We start from the raw sequence: 23,685 nt of genomic DNA, 5'->3' as shown, positions 1-23,685 counted from the left end.
ATAAATCACTGTGTTACCTAATCTGGATGCTGGTTAAAACACACATCACTGCTACTATGCTGACTGCATTAATGCCCTCAGCTAAATCTGGAGAAGCTCTGCTGACAGTGCTGATTAGGAGAGTAACAAAAAGCCACAGACAGGCAAGATGTATGAGCACCTTATACCCAGGTGCCAGTGATGCTTTGCAATGGGGAAGATAATAGTAACTGACCTGTTCCAACCTTCCTGAACCTCATCACACGCCGAGCCCTGCTCTGCAATCGCTTGCCCTTGACGTGACATCAAGGTGAAGCAGTAATGTTCAGTCGTGTTCAGGGCCTCCAATGCTGGAAGACAGAAAAGGAAGCATGGGAGGGAAATTTCAGTCTCACTAAATTTCCCAGTGTTGAGGGAATCATGCCGGGTTACTCCTTTCCTGAGTTTATTACAAACATTCCCATTGGCAAGTGTATCTGTTTTTCATCAGAAAATGTTTCTGTGGGTGCTTTCTATCTAGCTTTATTAGAATTATGACTCAAAAAAACCCCAAGAAAATTAGATTTTAATCCTTCAAAAACTGATGAAATCAGCAGGGAAGGGTTGCTGTAATAAATCTTTGAATGCCGGTATAACCTTGATCTCCTATTCAACCCTATTTTAATATGAGCAATATAGAGCATTAGTAAAAATTCATATACTTAGCACTAGAAAAGGTGGAGAATTATTTATAGCCATGTTATTTTATTTCATAACTGAAACAAGTAAACACCATAGTTCTCCATAAATGGCATTTCTGTTTATGAATAACGACTCATGTAAAACTACATTTACACTCTCAAAGATCGAACATTTTGTGAAGGCTTTCATCTGAGCATTTCTTGGGAGCTTACTTTTAAGGTATACTTCAGACAAACCTATTCTATATGAAATGTTAGTGTTATTGCTAACACTGCAACAACAAATGAGGTGAATATGGTTATGTATTCTGGCCGGGAGCATGACATATGGTGTCTTCCTAAAGTCACTCCATCTTTTCATCCCTCTTCTCCTCTCCTACGTATAATGATGCAGACAAGACTGATGCAACTGATTTTTTAAGTTTGTGGGGGTTTTTTTGTCAAGTACATAGCTTGTGCACACTGGATATACTAATAGTTGATCACAAATTGAAGAGGAATATGAACTTCTTCCACTTGTGCTGTGCCTAATCTCTGCTATTACATTGACCTATTATGACTATGACTTCTAGTCTTTTTCCTACAATTCTAAGGTTTGTTAAGCATGCCAGGAAGTTAGTTTTGGTCTTTGTTTTGTGGAGTCCTTTGGACTGTTAATTGAATACCCTCCCGTTTTTATGGGAAACAAGCATCTAGAGGAACTTCTAAAATTACCTTGCTCGTATTGCCACTTTCTCTTGTGAAAATATTCATTTGTTTTATTTCCTTTTGTATATGGATTTTTCTGAGTTCCAGTAAAATCTTCATTGGCTATGTCATCATCAGTGTAGGCAGTTGAATGATTTAGCATCTTACAACAGATTTGTGTGAGTCGTTGCATTCAAAAACATATATTACACCAATGAAAATTGTTTAACCGGTAATTACTCACACAGAATCAGTGCTGAGAGCAAGAAACATGGCACGCTGGTTACTTTTTCCCCTCCTCTTGAAAGAGGCCATGACTCTATAACCTTCTGTGATGATAAAAGTGGAATCATGGAAACAGGATGATTGTGGTAGTTGAAATGAACAAGGTTAAAAGACATTTCAAGGAGTGCTGCGAACTTTTTAAACTGATAAAGTCAATTTTATTCCCCAGCCCTTGAGCATACACTGTAGTCGAGGGAGTATGCCTTGAGTGATTTTGTTTTTACTTACTTTTGGCTATACGACATGGTATAGAAGGCATCGAGAAACTGGCAGTACATTAATTCATCCTTGGACAGCATATACCGTACTGACTCTCAGTATTATATCTTGTGCCTGGACACTGTCTATTAACATGAGCTGGCTGCCATACCTGTCCTCTAGCTGAGCTTTTTGTAATATCAGCACGGTGAGTTTGCACCACTCACCATCTGTGGTGCACCCATAATCTATTTCTTGTAGCATCAGGTTTAAATGAATTGATGTCAGACTACTGGCTTTCTCTTACACACAGTTTTACCTGAGTGATTCAGCATTCATCATTTATTCCAGCCCCAGAAAACTTCGTTATTGAATTGCAAAACCTGTTTGAGGCAGATTCTATTGCCTGTAGGTGTTACATGGCACCTTACCCAAGTTTCGTGAAATGCTTCATGCCATGATGCCATGCAATGGGCATCTTGGGATCTGCCTGTGAACATTGCAGCCAAATCCCTGATGTGTGTTGAGTGATTTAGGTCCCATGGAAGTTGCTGGACCCAGAAGCCCTCTCAAAGCTACGACTGAATGCAGCTCTATGGACAGGGTCTGTGTCAAGTCTGAATCTGCTACTCTCAAAATAATCTATAAACTTAAGTAGGGCTGGTAGAACAGATCAGTCTCTTTTTTTTTTTTTTTTTTTTCCTGACTTTAAGTAGTTTCCCCAAATTTCTGTGCAAGTATCTTCTTCTTGCAAGGTCTTTACTGTGCAATAGTTCTTAAATTATGAAGGTAAATCCCTCAAAATTCTATTGGTCTTCTATCATCCTTGATTTTTTCCCATTAATCAAGGAAATGGTAAGGGGTTCTTCATAACCAAATATGTTATTGTCTTTTAAAAAAATAAGTGTTAGATTCCTGTTCTTATCCTGGTGACTTTCACCTCTTTTTTATTTGTTTTAAAACACAGTCACCCATGTAATTAGCATATATAACATTCTGTCCTGGATCTGAATCTACAAAGTAGAGCTTCTTAAGCTGTTTTTCTTCACAATTACCACAGAAAAATGCCTTTGAAGATGCTTTTAGTGCTGAGATAGTTCACATTTCACATTGGGAACTTTGCTTCCTACTGAAGTACATTAAGTAAGAAAGATTTCAGCACCTGCTTCATTATAGTCATTGCACAGTTGTAATATTTTGAGTTTTGCTAAGCTCTGGCTTGAAAGAAAATAAAATAGATAAGAGAACCCAGACAAGAAGGGCAAATTAATTCCTAGTGTATCCATATGCATTGAAAGGAGCTACCACAGGCATGATGTAGCCCCATGGGGATTTTGTGTGTAAAAAAGCTGCAGGGATTTGAAGGCTGTTTTTTTCCCTTTTATTGAGATTTTCCTGCAAACATTGACAGAATATGTAGACCTAATTGCAAAACACAGTATCTGTTTTGTATTTCCTGTATTATATCAAGCTCAATATTGCTTAAAGCCGAAGCTCACTTTGTGACTCAGAGTATGGATAGTGACCAAGAAAGCCTCTAAAAGAAAAAATTCTGTCTGTTAAAACAAAGAAGCAAATGAAATTGTATATTTTATACATACAGATACCCAGATAAGGCTATAGAGCAGTCTGATGTATAGCAGAGCAAAGGCAGGCTTTTTACCTCCTGAAACTCAAAGAAGATGCATTAAACAGTGTTGATATTAAATGAGTATTTAAAAAATAAATTATTTTTATTTGATTTTTATGATTTTCTGACCAAATCTTCCCTTCATTCAGTAGGACTTTTTTAAAAGTTTGATTTTTCTACCACAGTATTAAACTATTTGGCAGATTACTTTTGGGTGGATTTTTTTATGTTGTTTTGCTTCTTGAAGTCCAGTGGTTGATTTATTGTGCATTAGAAGTGGAGGCTGGAGCATGGATAGGAGCCAGTGTGGGAATATAATATCCTGTGGTTAAAGCTATGGTTTCATTAGAAACTACTCTTTCTGAGTAAACAGGGGAAAATAATACACACAAATTCTCATCCAAAAAAGCTCTCTTAGACTATTATCCAGAAAAAAAGAAAAATCAGGAATGAAGCTGGAAGAATATTAGGTGCATGCATAACTGGATCAAAGAAAGCATATTTTGTATTGGATTATATATTCCTTTTCCCAAACGGTGAAATGTGAAGATACTTAGTACATGTAGAAGACAAATAATCAATGATTGGTTTCTGTTTGACTGTGCTAATTTGTTTTTGGAGATGACTTTCACTTAGTAGCAACTTGGTAAATATAGGAAAAATAGTTTTACTTATGTGTTTATTAATATTCATACGTTCCATATGGAGAGTGAAATCTGCATAAGAGACTTTCAGAACCTTTATGTCTGACTGATCACTATTATATGTTAACTATATTTTCAAATGTAGTGAGTGGGCTGATAATAGTGTCTGGAGCTGCCCTCTAACCTGGAATGGAGTAAAAGAAGGTTTATGAAGACTGTAAAAAGGCCTGAATCTCTTCTCCTTTATACCTGTCTAAATTGCTGGTGTCGGTCCATTCTCCTCATGGCAATTGTGAATGTTTCTGAGTTTTCCTGATATAAGTGAGAAAGATCTTGTAAAAAATCTGATGTTTTATAGGCAACTTTCTCCTCTCTCAGTGGGTCTAAACCTCTGAAAACCCTCTGTTATTCTAAAGGTGTGTGAGTGCCTCTTAATTACTTATACAGAGAACCATGGTAAAACTACACTGAAATTTATTTTGCCTCAAGAAGAAAAATATTAGAAGCCCAACTATTTCAGATAAGTAGCAGAGAGATAACTAGACCCCCTCAAAAGAACATCAATAAAATTCTGTCCTCCTCCACTTTCCCATTGTGTACACTGTAGATATTGAAACACTGATCTCCTTACATTCTTAGTAGAGGCTAGGTTATGTTACCGAGTGTGAGAAAATCTTGAGACCACACTGTAAAGAACAAAGTGATTAAAGTATTTGGGCAGCAGATATTTGATCTATCTCTGACTCCCCATATTCCTGTACCTGGGCTACTATCCCAAACAGTAGGGAGTACAGCTCCAATAACTGGGAAGCAGAGATAAGATTCATCTGGAGGAAGCAAGTCCTAATGTAGTTTAATATATTATTCACATTGTCCCGGTTGTTTACTCTCTAGTATTTCCTTTCATCTCCTTTTATCACACATCTGCCTACACCTTCATGCAATTCTCACAGTATGACAGCTCTTTGTTAAGCTTCATTTGATGCAAAAGTTACAGACTTCAGCTGCCTACCAGCAAGAGTGTGTGAGTGCAATTGTCACAGGTCGCTTCATGATTTACTTCATTGCAAGGACCAAGCTCACGATGCTGGCATTGTTTGATTTGAATATCACGTTCTGAATTTTGTGAGAATGTATTTAATTTTCCCATATCGTAGATGGATAAAGAAGGCAGAATTAAGGTTGGCTGAATAGTGTTGGATTCTCTGTACATCTTTTGTACTTCAGGGTGTTGAGATCAACTCAGACAAGTACACAGGGAGTGTTCATGTCCATTAATAGACATAGACATTTTGTTATTGACTGTTTTGGGATTAGCATTTCAACCATGAACTTCAGATATATGAATTTTCAGTGAAAATCAAGCAAACATCTGTTTGTTTGCTTTACAGAACATCCATGTATTTTTACTTCCACAAATAATTTTAACAGGTAACAGGTAACAGGTTCTTTGTATGGGATTACAAATCGGCTTTTAATAGAACAGAAGATTCAGCCTTTGGTAAACTATGGCACTGTTGCATTTCTTTTTTAAGAAGGAAATATATAGCAGTAATCCTATATACCAGTAATATGCTATATCCCAGTAATACCCAATACATCAACGATATATATGGATTTGTGTGTACACATACATATGAAGACATAAGAATAGTACAGCTTTTTAGTTCAAGCTTTTCATTTATTTGTGTGCATATGTGTATGAAATGAATGAAAGATAAAATTAATTAATGCAAGTGTAAAGACAGTAGTTTAAATGCTAAAGCTGCATTTTTTTCCTTGCTGCCATTAAAAAAAAAAAAAGTAATCAGAGGAACCTGGAATCAGAATCGTGTCCTTCAGATGGTTATCGGTAATATTGTACTGTTATTTCAGATAAACCTGCAGAAGAAGATGCGAGTCACTGGAGTTATAACTCAAGGTGCCAAGAGGATTGGAAGTCCAGAATATGTAAAATCTTACAAAGTTGCATACAGCAATGATGGGAAGTCGTGGACAATGTACAAAGTAAAAGGCACAAATGAAGATATGGTAAGATTAAGTTGTCTGTATATGAATACATCTTATGGTTTAGCTACCTTAGAGGTATGATGTATCTATAAATATGATGATGTATCTGTAGATATGCATAATTGCCTGACAGTGTGATATAGGTTGCCTTGTAGAAATTTTTCTCAGAAAAAAAAAAAATCAATAAATTTGCACTTTCTGTCTGCTAAGAATTTCTTATACTTTAATTGATGGTCGTATAAATACTGTTTCCCAAGGCTAGAATAATCCTGTTTATTACACTTAACTGGTTTTCGTTTTAATTAGTTTACCAGTAATTACTCATTACTCTGTTTTCAATTTAGTTTTATTACATTGGCAGATTAGTGTTAACTCTTAAAAGCACAGGACTCATTCATCAATGCTAATCTCTGTACTGCACAAACAGTATCATCCTGTGGGAAGCATGTGTTTACAGTTTATACTTACCGCTTATTTTTTACAGAGCTGTGCATACAAAGCAGCAAAAATCCCTTTACTCTGTAAGTTAAGATAGAACTAAGGCACTTCGCAGCATTAGACACAGTTTCTCTGTTAAGGAAATTAAAATACTGTGTGAAGGGGTATATAATGAGGGAACAAAACAAAGTATGACCATATCTCGCTAGAGTGAGGAGTGAGCAGAAGAATGCTTATGGGTTTATTTCAGCTCCCAGTGCGATCAATGGGAGGGTTGCCGTGCACTTCAATGGGTGTTGGATCAGGTTCTTGAGCTAGAGAGAAAAAAATAAATGTCAATCAGTATAAATAATTGCAGGCTAAATTGAATTGGGACTATGTAATGTACTAATTTGAAAAGAAGACATAATTTAGTTGCATTAGTACCTTCGGTTTCTAGGAATCACAAGCTAGAAATCCTGATTCAGTGCAGGTGGAAAACACATGCTGACACAAGCCAATGGCAGTATGTTTTCCTTAGGAACTTGTATTTTTGGCACTAGCAATGGAAAAACAGCCTCTATTTAGGACAAACTTGTAGACAAATGTGCAGGGATGGTCAGAAGAACAACGCAGATATTTTTGAGATAGGGAAATCAACTGAACCCCTAGTAATCCTCGTGGCATGTTTTTATGAGTGTGTCATTTTATCACAGGTGTTTCGTGGAAACGTGGACAACAACACCCCATATGCTAACTCCTTCACTCCTCCAATTAAGTCTCAGTACATACGGCTGTATCCCCAGGTGTGCAGAAGACACTGCACGTTGAGAATGGAACTAATTGGCTGCGAACTGTCAGGTGGGTTTTCTGCAGTCTCCACGTCTCAGAAACCAGCCATCAAGCAGCACATTTTTGTGCCCAGGGTCTAAACCATGAGCATTTTGTTCCTGGTGAAATGCAGTCGACAGGGCTGAGTTTATCCAGACAGTTACTTATCTCTTTTAATGTAAATTATTAAAACAGCAACATGTACCTAAATGATGTGACAATAGTTGCTTGCAGCAAGGCAGCAATAGTAGTAGGGAAATGTGCTAGCAACCTAATAACACATAGTAGATCTTTCTGTGCACATTGGACTCCAATTACATGTGACCTAGAAAAGGTCATTTATAGCAGTTTTTGTAAGTACCAACAGCTATCAGGACCCAGTATGTCACATATAAGCAGACCATGAGAGAGAGTTTCTAACTCAACAGTTGCACTCAGCACAGCCCAAACTAAGTCCTGAAAACAATTTCTGAGAGCCAAAGCTCTTTATGCAGAGCTGTACAGCAGAGTCACAGCAGCAGCAGGTGTCAAAGCTGATTTGGGTAATTTCTCCTGGCTGCTGGGTGGCCATACTGATGTGCTGTGTGACATCCTCAGGAGGATGAAGGTGCTTCAGCTGCCGTTGACGGCTACTCAGAGTGCAGCAGGATAGATTTTGCTGGACTGCTTAAGTCAAGATTTCGGTTTAGATTTGTTTTGTGGATTTCTGGCAGAAGTAGGCATTGTGTCTCATAGCAAAAAGTAAATGGACAAGTGGAGTCAATATAAACCCTCTTAACGTTTGTAGTAGCAGAAGTTATGGCTCGTAAATGTAAAGCCTGACCTCTAGCCACTCTCTGCAAGAACCACATTCCCTTAGAAGTTCAGTAAAGCATGTAAATTTTTTATCTCTTTCAAGAGATCAACCCTTTACCAGTGGGAGCGCTCCACTGAATTCATTTAAAATTGTTTTTGTGTGGCTGCCTCCTTACTGTACAAACAACAGTCATCCAGTTCACGAATGATATATCAAAACAGCTGGAGTTAAATAATTCTTAGTCCTCTAGTGGCATCAAAACCAGATTCAGAAATGAAAAGTTAATGCATTAATCTCACTGTAGCCCTTTTCCAATATAGATAGGTTTGAGAGTAAATAGAAAATTCTGTCTAGCTGCTTTAGTCTATTAGATTTTTTCTTTTTTATGTCTTCCATTTGTGGAACCACAATTTAGAGTAAGTTCTTGCCAGAATGGCCAGGAATTGTTTTGCTCAAAGAACTGTGAAAGCTAGTGAAGTGAATTCATTCCAGTGGTCTCCTCGCAGTTTCAAGGTCATCATTCCTAAGAACTGCAGGCAGCCAAGGCTCAGCAAAACAATTTCTTCTGAAAGAAGAGTGCAATTATACATAACAACACACTAATTCACTCTAATTCCAGGTGGTCTGTCTTAGGCAGAAAAACGCTTTGAGAGGTCTGACTTCTCTAACAAGTCCTGGTGCTAGAGAAGAGGGTCACTACTGAAGGGAGGGAGACTGTCTCACAGCACCAGATCATCATGAAAACTAATTCTTTCTTAGAACAAACTCCAGCAAAATGTTAAATATGATCTGCTCTAGACTCATAAATAACTTTATGCACCAGGACCCATGATTGGATCTTATTTAAAACCATGATCAACACTTGTGGAGTTGGCCATCAATAAATCAGGCATTATTTTTCATGGCCTTGTGTTTCTGCATTACTCGTGTTTTGCACATCTCCGTGTTGTAAATTCCCTTCCTGTTATAGAGTACTGGTGTGGGAGGAGAAACAGATCACAGCTGCTGCTTATTAGAATGCCTTTGTTCATTAAACTGTTATTAATAGTAGCATCAAGCTGTTGTTTTAAAAAACAGATTAAGTGTCCGCACAACACAGTCAGTTACTCATCCATCTCACTCACATATTCAAGACATCTGCACGTATCAGGCTCTACTCTTGCACATGGTCCATGTCACACATTGTTGATTCTCGTGTATGTTGGTGGCTGTGTACCAATTCAGCAAATTCTTGGTGTTCTGAGTTTGTCAGACTTGCAGGAGGATGCCGGTCCCCAGAACTTAACCATTCTTTTGAGACTTATATTTTCTTCTGGGCATGTAATATTCCTCTTCTTGGCATGTTGTTCTCTGGTAACTATTTCTCTATCCTAACAGTACCTGTCAATATCATTCACACAAACTCACAGACAAGGGGACTTTGTAACATTTGCATTTAGTACTAGATTCCCCCCCTCTTGTTTGTCTTTAGCACTGTCTAATCTGGAAAGGAATCCTATGCTCATTAATAGGAAGAAAATTTTTAAAATCCCTTAATTTTCAGAAAAGAAAAATATCACTGTTAATCAAAACAAAATCACCTTTGTCCTCAAATAATTGGCATATGTTGCTTTTACTAACACTGCATGAATCCTGGCCCAAGATAAGACTCATGTAGACCTTTGCATGCAGATCTATTTGCCCTCACTGACTTTAACAAGTCATAAAAATGGGTAGGGAGATTGAATCCTTTCACAGGAACATTGCAAAACAAATTTTAATAAAAAACAGTGCGGTGAAGAGGAGATGCCCTAGGGAGTCATGAGCATTATTAAGAATATACTTCTGTGAGGGATGACTGTCTACAGACACAAAGTTTTGTACTAGTTTGATGATTCTGGCCTTTGCGCTCTAGGTCATAGATCACCTATCAAAATAAATAGTCCTTATCTTCTGTCATTGCAGCAGGGTGCCACGGGACCTGGGAAGAGACTGGGTCTGCTGTTGCTCCCTGTGGCATGGCCCTGAGACAATGCTCTGCCACCCATGTGCCTCATGTTCATCTTTTCTGATTCTCATTGTTCTTCTCACTTTCTCCTGTTACCTTTAACAACTGTCTTCCTCCGCCCTTTGGGGCAGTGGGGAAGGAAGGCAAGTATAAAATCCCATTAATGCACGAATGCAAGCACAAGCACGCCAGCAGACACATCTGTCGTTTCATAAATCAATAATAATACAAAGAAAAGATGGAACTATTTTTTGATGGATTGGGCCAGCACTGAAAAACAGTTTTGACAACCCATGTTTTTGTGTCAGGAACCTCCCTCAGACTCCTCAGATGAAACATTGCTGCTGACAGCGCTTGTGATCCTGGAGTGATACTTCAGAATTGAATAATAAGCAAAGTCTTTCTCTAAAGCAACAAATGAGTCTCTTTCATTTGTGCTATCAATTGCTCACTCCTACTCTGAGAAAAATTGTTTTGTTGTTGTTTTGAACTAGATAGCTCATTCTACAGACAAGGCTGTGCAATTTCCATTTGTGCACTGAGAATCAATTCTGAAAATCTGGGTTCTTTTCAAAGATTAACTCTGAGTTTGGTTTATTTTTCATTGAATATGAAACATGTCAGTATTTCAAATTTTAAATACAGTTGTTACTACACTAAAGGGCATATTATTATTGTCTGTCTCTGGTAACATGTATTTGCTCCTGCTGTTAGACCCCCCACAAAGGCCCTGGTCTTACCTTCCTGATTTGAATCCCTAATAATTTGACTTAATTCTGTGTGTTTAACCTACAGGAGAAACAGAAAGTAGAATCTGACTGCAAGGGCTTTGCTAATAATAGCAAAGAAACTAAAAAGTAATCAGGTCTTTAAATCTGGGTAAATATACTGTAGAGGAAAAGAGAACCAGCTTTGATATCTAGCTCAAATAAAGTGAAAAACAGAATAAAAATCTAAGAGGTATTTTAAGTGGTCGCACAGAATTCTGGCTCTATCAAGTGACACCAGCTGTGCAGGGTCATGGTCCCAGCACAAAAGCCTTCACAGCTTGTGTGTGTGTTTTAAAAAACACAGCTGGTGACTCAGCAGATGATTACCTGACAGGAACCAGCTCAGCAATGTGGGGTGTGAGTGTCAGGTGGAAAAACAGTGTCTTCCCTATGACACATAAATTTAAGGTTCTGTGCATTCACAGTGATGATGCACTCCTTGCAAAACCATGTATGTTAGATCACACTCCTATGTTAAAACATTATTTGCAATCTGACTCTCTTAAGTCAGCTACTGAATGAAGTATGATCACCAAATTTGTGAAGTAAAAATTTGGAGACAACTGCATGTATGCAGTTTTTGACAGCTGGGGCAGAGAAGAAATGAGAAAACTTATTTTTTTATCTTCCCATCTCCTTCTTTCACGTTTTCCTCAACCAATCGTCATTATTCCACCCAGCCATATATCTACCTTTCCTAACCTCTTAGCAGCTGTCTTGCTCTTAGTCACTTTACTTGCCTCTCTTTTCCTTATTTTTTTAAAAATCTTAAAAGCAAGCAGCTCATCTACCTCCCTTGGCTTTCAGCACTGTTGTTACAGTGCTGCTATCGAAGGGTATCTCTTATTTTTCAGTTTGCTGCTTCCCTCTTCTGGGTCCAAAGTACCTCCTGTGTTCCCAGTGTAAAAGAGTAAGGCAGAGAAACCTAGATTCACTTATTAATTTGTTTGTTTGCTTGGTTTGTTTTGTTTTCATGGACACCCAACAGAGAAAGGAGAATCCCAAGACCTAACATTTGCTACACTTAATGATATGGGGCATTCACTTGGTTCAAACAAATAAGCCTTTAACACTTGATTTCTTCTAAGTGGTTATTTCCTACTATTCACCCTCCTTCACAATTGTTTTTCTGCAGTTTTCCATCATCAGTGGGTGTTGGGAGTTTCAAAGATTTTGGCTAGGGTCAAGTGATTCAAAAGGCTAGAAGACTCAGTGCTTGTTGACATTTTTCTTCATTAGTGGCTTTAAGAAAAATTAACGTTTCCACAGTAGGCAAACACGTTTGATGTGATGTGGCATAAAAGCATGATAAAATAAAACTGAATAGGAGAGACAATAGCAAGCTGCTGGACAGGAAAATAAAACCAAGATAAGAAGAGCCGGAAGTTACTTTTTCTGTTTGTTTGCCTTCATAAATTTATGCCAGGATAAAATACGTCCTCTGCCTTTTTATTCTTCTGAGGTAGTGTTGAAATAAAGTGCCTTGAATTGGCTATTTTTCATTTGTTTGTTTGCAAGTTCCTCCAACAATTGTCTTGATTAAAGCCTTTTCTTCATGAATTGCTAGTTTTCTTTTAAGTAACAGAAAACTTAAACCACTTACAGAGATAAGCAGGTAGTGTCAGAGATCTTATTTTGCTGTTCCAGGTTGCTCTGAACCCCTGGGGATGAAATCAGGACATATACAGGACTACCAAATCACTGCCTCCAGTGTCTTCCGGACACTCAACATGGACATGTTCACTTGGGAGCCCAGGAAAGCCCGGCTGGACAAGCAAGGCAAAGTTAATGCCTGGACCTCAGGCCACAATGACCAGTCACAATGGCTGCAGGTAAAGTTTCACATATGTTTTCCCAAATGTTTGCCTTCTTTATGTTTCAGGTATGGGGAAGGTTGATTGGTTGAGGATTATACTCATATTCTTCAGCTTCTGAGTGTAACCATCCTGAATCTGCCACATGTACGTGATGAAGCTGTGAAACCCCACACAGATCTTCATGTCTTTGGGACCCAACTTGCAGAGAACCCTGCTCAGGGAAACCTTCACCTCCTCTAGCCAAACCTTATGAGGTGCCCAGCAGCCATGAATGTTCCTTTGCTAATGGACACAAGTAGTAGTTGCAGATCTGTTTCACTGGCTTCTCCTCTTTTGTTGAGAGACACGATTTTTTTCCCCTTTTGTCCTTCCAGAGCTCCCTGGAAAATCATATTTACTTCAGTCTTGTGCACATTAACAAATTTGGCCTACAGAAATTATCTTTGTTGAATTGAGACTGCTCAAAATTACCTTCTGACATCTCTCTGAAGCTAACAAACAGATTCAGCGCTTGAATTCATTATAAAGCTGTGCACAGGGGTTGTTTTCAGCCTGGGAGTGATTCATACAAGTCAGTAGTATTCCGATGTGAAAGATTGCAATAAATCACCATTATGGAAGCCTATTTGACCGGTTGGTGACACATTTACATTTTTTGAACTGTTGAAAATAGCAACGTATTGAGCCAGCTGCCAGTTTACAGTGCAGTTCTCAGTGGGAAGCCTCAATAGCACTGGACGTGGCTACTAATCCCCTGCAATATTTTCACATATAAATTATGACATATTAGCTTTTTACCTACAGTTGCTAAACAATTTAGCCATACAATTACTATCTTTTCTCCAAGTTTACACAGGTAATGAAATGGAGCAGTTGCCTTGTCTGTTTAATTTTTGAGTAACTAAAGATCCTGGGATTTGCTGAAAGTTTTTTAGAGCAGCTTGTTGAAACAGCAGTTAGTAACTTCTGGAGAAGATGAAGTTTTTATTGCTGTGTTTTACAGTAGAGAAGCAAATAAAAATATTTCAGCACATAAAAGAGAGACAGATGTATCATATTTAGTCCCATCCATGATACCAAGAAACAGAGGGTGTGCAGAGAATTCACAGAAATGTCTTGTGGTATTTTATTCCTCCTGTGGATGATAGTGGATTTTCAATTAACTACTGGTAGCAAGGGGCTGCAGAGTTAATTCTTAGATTCTAAAATATTCCATTCTGTTCTATGTCTTGCTATACTTCAATCAATCATAAGATACAAATTGAATCTGACCACTTGCACAGTCTCTGCAAGTCCTTGAAGTATCGGGCATACTTTATTTTTAATCTGGCCAAAAGAAAGTTGAGAAGAAATATTAGTCTTTTATTTCATTTGTCATATGGCTATGATGTGAGTTTAGTAACTTGATAAGAATATGACCAATTTACCCTTTCCTGAAAGTCATTATACTTCTGATATTTTTCCAAGAGAGTATGATAACTTTTCTTGTTTGAAAAAACAAAAATAAAAAAAAAACAAAACCTAAACCTGAACAAAAGAAAACAAAGCAAACGAAACAAAACAAAGCAAAAAAATAGGTGGAATTAAAACCACTTTTTTTTCAGTGCTTAAACTGGTCCTTAACTCCTGTTACAGGCTGATTGTTTTGGATTAATTCACAAGTAGAGATGGGGTCACATGCGTCCAGCCTAAGTAATGATTCTGTAAGAAAGACATGCCTGTCATTTAAATCCACCCATTCATTGTTGTTCTATTTGCTGTTTTTTCTTTAAAATGCAGAGTATTGTATTGTAACCTTTTAACACACTGACTGCATTTTTATCGTCATGCTGTTTTCACAGAGTTTAGTCAAAACATATTTGTAAGAAAAAGTGTGTGAAAACAAAGTTATTTGTATGCCCTTGTCCCTCAGCAATCACATATTACAAGGAAAGATCCCAATAGGAATTCCATGGTAGCCTAAAACAGGTTTAAAGTAAGACATACATTTCTGGATTTTGCTAAAGTAGCTAGCCTACCAATGCAATATTTCACAGTGTTAACTTTCCGTGCCTTTTGAATTTTCTCCACATGCCTTATTTGGTTTATTTCTTACAATTTTCATTAAAATGTCCTATAAAATTGAGTAAGTGCTTACTGAATGCCTTTAAAAATTATCATTGTAGTAGATGGTATGTGGATGACTTGAACAGATTTGTTCTGACTTACCGTTATTTTGGGCGATCTATGACCCAATGCCATTGATATCAACTGTTCCTCTGTTTAAAAGCTTGTGTGCTGACGTACCTCAGAGCACCTGCTGTGATAATGGTTGCTCAGAGGCGATGTTTGCATCATGTGCTTAAATGCTACTTGCTACTAATGGGCAGCTCGCAGTACTTTTGGATGAACCCTAGAGATAAATTCTTCTCTGTCATTGTCCCGTCCCAACAGATGGGATGAGGGATGAGTTAACTCTGAACGCGACATGCACCCTGACTCAACAGAAGAGACCAGGTGTGAGTTAACTCTGGGTTAATTCTGTGCAGTTATGTGAAGAGAAGACAATCACTCCAGGGGTCCAATTCAATTATGAGTTTACGAAAAGCACGTGTTGGAATACTACTTACAGTGAATAGTGGCTTGGCAAATGTATAACAGCAAAAGTCCTTCTACAAGTGATGTATTGGCAACCATTAGTAGCTATAATACAAAATTTCACAAGAACCCAACAGCAGAGCTTAAGATGATGTTACTCTTATATGTTCAAAAGGAAAAGAGAGAAAGAGAGTGGTAGAGAAGGAAGGAAAACTAAGGTATAAGAGAGAAAGAGTAAGATATCACCACTGACAGAAGGAGAGGCAAAGAAATAGGCATATAGAAGAAAAAAGAGAGAAGGAAAGAGCAGAGAGAAAGGAAGAAAGAAAAGGTGAGGGATCCAGCCACTCTTGCAGCTCCGCAGTGTGGATGACGAGACTTGTCTGATGATGTATGGTTTCCAGTGTCCCGCGGTGAGGATGCTGGGGTTTGTAGTTCAGGAGCGCAGCGTCCTCTGGTGTCTGGTCCAGTTTTCGTGGCGAGGCTGCTGGGCGGAGGGTCCTCAGGGTGGTGGGTTTCCTGCGGTGCTGTTTTAGGTGAGCGTTTTTATAGCCCTCCGAGTAGAGGAAGGTCTGGGGGGAAGGGGTGATTGCGAAAGGTTGACAAGTCTCGACAAGTCTCGGGCCAAGTTGAAGGGTCTCAGCTTTTCCCCTCTGTGTGCCAAGCTGGGCATATCAGAAGATGGAGCTGTGGGTCCTCCGACACGTCCCCCATCTCCGGTATTGGCCAGCCGTCCTGGGCTGTGGCTCGTTAGCTTGTCATTGATATGTAAATCGCAGTTCACCCTATATTGAATGCACCTTCTCCTGCTACAATGTTTGAGGCATGATTCCTTTTAGCCTTTGACAATCCTGGGTCTGGAGGAACTAGTTTTGCCACAATATTTCAGCCATTATCCTTATCAGTACACGACAGTCATGAGCTGGGGTTGTTCTATTCGGTTTTATCTCAGAAATGAAAATGCTGAAACTTCTATGTATTTAACAATGCAGCTGTGTATTTAACAAGTATGATCTTTGTTTTAAAGTGTTCTGGATTGCTGTGTCCATAACTTAGCTTCAGTGGGCAGAAATATGAAGTATTATTTTGCTCAGCATACAGACTGTGCATTTTCAGGATAAAAAGGAGACTCACCTTATTGGTACTGCCATTGTTGAAAATCTGTTGTGATCTAGACTTTAATCACTTACAAGCTCCAGGTTCCGCACACAACACCCCTTTGCACCAAACACAATTGTTAGTAATGGAAGAAAGTATTTTTGTGATGTGGGAGAAAAGCCGACGAGATTAGGTGACCCAAATCATACTTTTCCAGCTCGGTCATAATCTGGGTCTGAATTCCCCCACATGCTTGCTCAAGGGCCGTCTTGCCACTCCTTCAAAGGTTATACTGCGGAAGACACATGAGTTACCTGGCCTAATTCACAGCACAGAAGTTTCCACTAACTCAGGTAACCTGCCTCTTTAGTGTCCAAATACTCATCACAGTTGACATCTCTGCAGCTTGGTGATACAGAACAACATAGCTGTTCAGGTTTGGTACCAAATCTAATGCAAATAATCAGTTCTAGCAACTCTCTCTACTCCTGTATGCTTTCCTTTAAGGGTTCTCTTCCTTTTTGGAGGCAACCCCGTGAAATTATCTGAGTAACAGTAAAATTAAAGACTGGGGGAAGGTGAGGAAGTGAAATTAAAAAAAAAAAAAAAAAAAGTAATGGTTTGCTTCCCATAATTATGTATAAACTTAGCATAAACTAGGCGAGGTAAATCATTTCAGGTTAATTACTGAGAAAAGAAAGAAAAGCCTAAACTTCATTTTCCTTCAAGGCAGTTGCTCTCCCTCATTACTTTGATCTGCTTCTCAGCATCTTTTGCTCCCTTGAACCAGTTCGCAGGCTTTTCCCAGGATCTTTTGCTGAACTACTGAGACCAGGCTGCTCTGCCAGTTTGGGGAGTGCTTCAGTTCCTCCTGGACACAGTCCAGGACTGTCATTCCAGCTGGTCACCCCACTTCTCATTTGTTCAGTTCTTTGAAATTAAAGGAAGAGTTAAAGTATTTACTGCCTTATGCCCAGAACAGGGCACTGAGGCTATAAAGATCATTGAAAATTTTTCCTACTGATCTTTCAGGTGTTTTGGGACTGCTCTTGTAAACAGATTTTCACCATTCTGTGTCTCATTTTCCTAGCCGAGACTATAATTCAAAAGAACTAACGTTTTCCTTAAAATCCATTCCCACTCTACTACTAATTTTCTGCAGTTATAAATTATGAAATCAGGCCAGCAGCTTAAAGTCCCTTTTCTCTATTTACTGTTAGTTAAGTTTTGGTTTTTTAAAATATTTCTCTTTTTTTTTTTTGCTAGATCGTCAGATGACATATCCATCATTGTATTGATTTCCCACTCTCTGTCACTGCCTAATGAGGACAGCAACACCTTGCACTTTAATGCCTTTGTCCATTTGTCCTTTGCCTGGTGCTTCAGCAAGTAATTTCCCTGATGCTGTTTCTCTCATCTACCATCCTCTGCAATATTCCTTGGAGCTGAGCTATCTCAGTTCATTTCGTGTCACCTAATAGCTGGAGCTTTCTTCTTCCCCCATACCATCTCCTTTGCATAAATTGTTTTGTGTGTTGTCCTAGTTCTAACTTTCTTATTGTACATGGGTGTTGGTAGTATTTTATCTTAAAACTGGTGATATGCTGGGTTTTCTGAAGGCCTTTATCTCTAACAGAGCACAGCTGGATGAAAAGGATGCCCATCTTGGAAGCCTGCTGAGGTTCCTTTTGTATTTCCATATTATCTTCAGGTCACCAGCAGCACTGCAATAGCTTTATGTTTGTACTTGAAACTTTAAAACCTTATTTTACTCACTGCAAAAATTACTTTCATCTGGTTGCTTAGCTTGTATTTTGCTGCAAAGCTGGTGGAAGCTTCTGCAGCTTGATGTGCATGAATGAAAACCTGATATAATTTATCCACGGTTCTTTTATATAGTTACCATTGAGCTCATATGATTTGCAAAAATCATATTTTCCTTAAATAGTAATGACAAGCAATGTCTTACTCTAATGCTTCTCTTGTTGGTTGTATGTAATGGAGTCAGACAAGCACTATTAGGGAAAAAAAAGTTGCTGATAAAGACAGCATATTGTTTTGAGACTGGCAAAACAACTCTTGTATATATACCCACACATTTTTAAAATGTGATGATTGCCAGTAGTATAATACATTTGAGTTGGGTATTTTCCTGTCATTCTCATCTCCAGTATTAGACAATATTACTGAGATTTTTCATCAACACTGCTAGAATAGAATTGTCTCAGTGCTGCAATTGATGTATTCTTTCAGTTCAATACATGACCATCTTTTTTACATCACAAAGTCTCTTGTCTGGAAAAAAAGACAAATTTGTATTCCAAATAATTATCCACTTTTTGTTATTATATATATATACAGAAACATCTCTGTCTACAAAGTCTCATGCCATCATAGGATCTACTTATATTCATTTTCTAACATGTTTTATGGTGTTTAAGCTTCTAAGTGATCAAATGAAAGAGTTGTTATTCAAAGGCTAAACCAGGCACAGCTTATACTCAGTTTTTCTTATAGAGTTCTCTTATAGAAAGTAGACTTTATGCTGTTTCTCCAATATTTACAAAAGTTGACATTGGTACATGTTGTGCATCGCACTACCAACACAAGTCATCTCAAATTATCTAAATGGTAACAAAAGTCACGATTAAGAGAAGACAGAGGGTAACCATGCCTAATGCTATGTCAGCCCCAGCAGCCTCATGCAAAGCACAGCTAATGTGAGCCTAGAGAGAAAGCGCAGACCTTGTTTTGCATTTCACCAAGCTATTGGATATATGCAAAGGGACTAAACTAAAACAATTTTCAATTTTCTGTTTCTATATATAAAATTTAAATATGCAATTTACAGATATTTTAAAATATCTCTTTCTAATTAGTTGTTTAGGGTCCTTTTATAGTAAAGGGAAAGAAGACAACACTGTCATAATTCATCCTACCCTAAGCAGGAATCCCCCTGGAGATGTGTCTTTACTCTGTTAGCCACAGAGAGAGATAGACAGTTAGCTTAAACCAGAAGATGAATTTTTGAATAATGAAAGTTACATGAAATGAATTCTTCCTTTTTTTAATATGGGAAGACAATATTATTTTTCATTTCATACTGGTTACCTGAGCTTATTTTAACATTGGTATTCATTCTGTCACTAAAAAAAAAAAAAAAGGAATGCTGTTTCCTGTCTCTTGTGTTATATTTGCTTCTCATCTATTATTGCACCTGCCTCTTTCTGCCCTTTTTTGTAGTATTTACTTGTTTATTTGTAATTAATTCAACAGAGGCTTACTAGATAGGAAATCACTATACTGTAGCATTTCCTAAATGCTGAAAACAACTCATAAGGAGAAAATTGTGTGGATCGTTTAGTTATCTTTTAAATTGTGTTGTTAACAAAGAAAGGATTAATACCAATACTGGCTAAAGTAGCCAAATAAGTGGTTTCTTTCTGTCCACCAGCTTAAATATTTTATTTTAACACACACACTCTGGAAAAAAAGAAAATGCTCGGCAACATCTTAATTAAATAAGGACTTGAAAGACCCGAAATTGGACTAGGATATAATGTCAGCTTAAGACCAATCTAGTAATTAACATAATGAGGAAATTACATGACTTCTAGCGTCTTGGACTGCTAAGCTGTGTTATGAGACTGGTCTTTGAAAGATACAGTATTCTATGGCAATTGTAAGCTTAATTATAGCACATTATCAATGAAGGGCACCTATCTTTCTCTGCAACTTCAATAAAACACAGCCATCACCAACAGATCAGGAAAGGAAGCAAAGTCCTTTACATGTACAGCAACAAAGGGTCTCATTCTTGAGATACAAAACTGGTGCTGTTTTTTAATTATAATTTCTCACAAGCAGAAAAGGGAGTTCTCAGATCTCAGATGGCAAAAGACAAGTTGTACAGAGATCAGTAGTCACCCCAATGAAAAGCATGTCATGCGGAAAGGGATATTGGGATACTGAAAGATATTTACAGCCAATATTGGTCATTTTATCCTTTTGAATCAAAACCATCTTTTTTCTTTTCTTGTGATTATTGGCAAGGCAGCTGTGATTGCCTGCTTGAAGGACTTGACTTGAACACTCAGCCTTGGCACCTCCTTTGTCTTATGCATAGCTTGGATGAGGAGCTTCACAGAATGTTGAGATTAAATTATTAATATGGATCTTTCCTTTCCCATATTTTGCCAGAAACTCACTACAGGTAAATTTCCCTATAAAAAGCAGCCAGCAGTAGATTACAGTAGTAATAGACAAGTAGTTTTGAGGGATCTAGTAAAAGACAAAAGCAGATAAAGAGAGATACCCACTTCAAAACTTCACACTGTTGAATTTACCTATTTTTCACTGCCTAGGCTAGAATGCCAAACAGGTCACTTTACTGGCTTCTTCACTTGCCTGTAAACCACAGACTTAGGTTTGCAACTAGATGATCACTGTTTGCTTTCAGGACAGTGTGTAGCTCGATGTCACTGCTTAATGCTGGGCCAGGACTCAAAATAGACAACAGATGTTCTCTATTATTGGTTTTATCTTAGCCAAAACCAAGACATTTGCAGTAAGCTTTTTTCTTTGATTTTGTTTTTTAAGTCTGATATCTCTGTATGTTGCCAATACTTTTTTAACACTACTAACAAACACACAGCTTAGACAAATGGTATTTAAAGGTATGCTTTGATTTCCTAGTTGCAGTTACCTGCCAGAGAATATTTGATAGCCATTCCAGAGGTCAGGCTCTAACCCAGTTTTTCCCCAAATCATTTCAAGTTAAATGCATTATTCACATTAATAATGCCACTAAATTGCGCATTTCAGCATTGCCCTTCCTAAATTGCTTTTGACTTTGCAAAGCTTTCTTCTTCGATTCATTTTATGGAAATGTTTATAGTGGTAATTGAATTTAAGCCTTGAAATTAAATAAGGCAGCATGAAATCTCAGTTTATTTTGCCTTTTCAATGCTGTATTTAGGCTGCATTTTATCATTTAGGTAGCATTATCTAGAGCCTTGGTAGAATAATCAATTTTACTCTGGCCAAGTACAAGGAGATTGTTAGAAAGAGAGGCAGAATACAGAAGCAAGGTATCCAGGAAATAGGCAATAAATAGATACAGCATGATTATTTCCTGGGATGAAGTTTGTATGACAACACCTTCATAAACAGGTACTGAGAGTCCATCTGAAATGTAAATTTGCTATGGTTAAGATTTTATAGGAGAAAAACATTTAATTGCACAAAATCCTACTCTGTTCGGTGAATTATATTCCCTACTCTCTCTGTTAAGTCTTCAGTAAGAAAGGAGAGGTTAATTCGGTGTTCCAGATCTTATCTCTGAAACATGAAAAAGTCATCACCACTAACAAAAATTACTTGAGAAATTTCTGTAAACAGTCGAATCATGTCTGACTCTAAAGCATTGCAAGAGAGTACTGTCAGTTCCCTTACTGCCTTGTAGTTTTGCTCTGTGTATAACTCCCCTGCAGTTGAAAGTTAAATTGAATAATGACCCATTTCCTATTACAATAACAGTTTTTGATCTTGCTTCAAAGAATCTGGGAGTGTAAGCAAAAACTCTCTGGTTATTCTGAATTTTGATGTACATAGCATCTGAGTCTGAAGTACTTTTTACTACTGTATATTTACAGTGTAAATTTTGCTTTTACTTGATGCCAATAGCATCACCTTCTGAAAATGGCATGCATTAAATCTTAGTGGAAATATATTAGGTTTTCATTGTTTTCAATTATTGACTGTTTTACCTAGCTATCCTTTCCACTGATTTGAAATAATGTTCTGTCTCTATTAGTGAAACAAAATTGTATTTTTCTTGCCCTCTCTTAAAATAGCAAAATGGCTACAAAATTGGCGAGGCAAGAATACGGAAGAAAAGGATGCAAATGTATTTATTTATGCCTTCTTCTTCCATGCAGACTTTCAAAATAGCATCCACTTTTTTATAATAAAACGGTTCATTGTTTTTGTAGTTACATCTGGATTAGTCTTAGTCTCAAGCACAATTAGACACAGTTGTTGTCCCAAAATACTTTCAGTCCTGGCAAGACAAAACAGTGATAAAGAAGATACAGATGAGGGAGAGATACAAAGTGACCTTGCAGGGTCAAGTATCTTTAGGCAGCAAAAGAATACCTGATGTAAAAACAGATGAGACGAAAGCCAGTGCAGGATGAAAGCAAAAGAATGGAGTGGAACTGGGTCTAATTCTATTTTCTGATAGCTCGGTGCTTTATTAACTGGACTGTGCTGTTTTTATTAGCCCTGCACATTTGTTCCCAAGTGGTACTTCTTGACTAAGCAAGACACTTATATTTTCTTCATTTATCTGTCAAGATCTTATGAGTAAAATATACAAAGGTCTTGAAATCTCTTCTTCACTGAATAGGTTTCTCAGTTCTCTTCCCTATCATTTTAGTCTTTACACCACTTTAAAAATTATGTGAAGCTGTATTACAAGATGCTAGTTGACTTCAGAACATGTTTGTTCAAAATCTACTCTTCATTTTCTTATTCTGTTCCCTACATAAAATAGATAGGAACAGATCAGTTCCCAGCTTGGCACACGGTGAACTGAGATTGTATCTTTTTTGCTAAGTAAATAATGAAATTGAGACACAAACACAAAGCAGTGGTGGCAAAGGAACCTCAAATTAATCTAAATTATACAGCAACAAACTGCCTTGCAGCTTTCTTCAGAGGAGGCAGCAACATGCTTAACCAGGCTGACATTTACGTAGCAGTAAGCAGAAAAATGAAACAGTCCTATCTCAGCATGTTAAAGCATCACATAAAGTAGATATGCACATTTGTCTTGCTGTTTCTGAATCTTAGGCTATTCATTGGTTTCATCATGTATTTTTTCCCAATAACATCCCAATCATAGTTTAGTGTTTGTCTCAGCAGAATACTTTATATCTTGGCTTTTTTTTGTTTGTTTTTGGTTTCCATGTTAATTCAGGTGTGTCTATATAGTAATGTATTGTGCAAGACCCTCTTTCCACTCAGCTTAGTAACATTCATCCTGCTTGATCCTCAAGGAATGCAAGAGCAGTTTCCCTGCCAGAAAACATGACACAAGAAAAAAATCTTAGCAGAAAAGGTGAGAAAGAGAGAAGGAGAATATGAAAGAGAAATCACAGCAGGCAAAAAAATACTGCAAGTTCTTCAATTATCTGGGTCTTGTTCAAGAGCACCTTGAGACTTGTAATATAGAGTGTCAGAGCAGGCTCTCATTGGAATTTTCTCACTGATTCTG

General features: G+C 37.7%; 1 protein-coding gene across 2 annotated transcripts in view; it reads left to right on the top strand.

Annotated features, from left to right (window-relative positions):
• The window catches only part of EDIL3 (EGF like repeats and discoidin domains 3), a 259,148-nt gene that overhangs the window by 193,276 nt on the left and 42,187 nt on the right, over nucleotides 1-23,685 (top strand). For both annotated transcript variants that reach the window (XM_065656136.1, XM_065656135.1), the window contains 3 exons: nucleotides 5,979-6,134; nucleotides 7,247-7,391; nucleotides 12,562-12,746. In XM_065656136.1, coding sequence (XP_065512208.1) covers nucleotides 5,979-6,134; nucleotides 7,247-7,391; nucleotides 12,562-12,746 — 486 coding nt within the window. The remainder of the gene's footprint in view (nucleotides 1-5,978; nucleotides 6,135-7,246; nucleotides 7,392-12,561; nucleotides 12,747-23,685) is intronic.

Source organism: Caloenas nicobarica, chromosome Z (assembly GCF_036013445.1).
Source record: "Caloenas nicobarica isolate bCalNic1 chromosome Z, bCalNic1.hap1, whole genome shotgun sequence".
NCBI lineage: Eukaryota > Metazoa > Chordata > Aves > Columbiformes > Columbidae > Caloenas > Caloenas nicobarica.
This window is presented reverse-complemented; position numbering and strand designations above follow the sequence as displayed.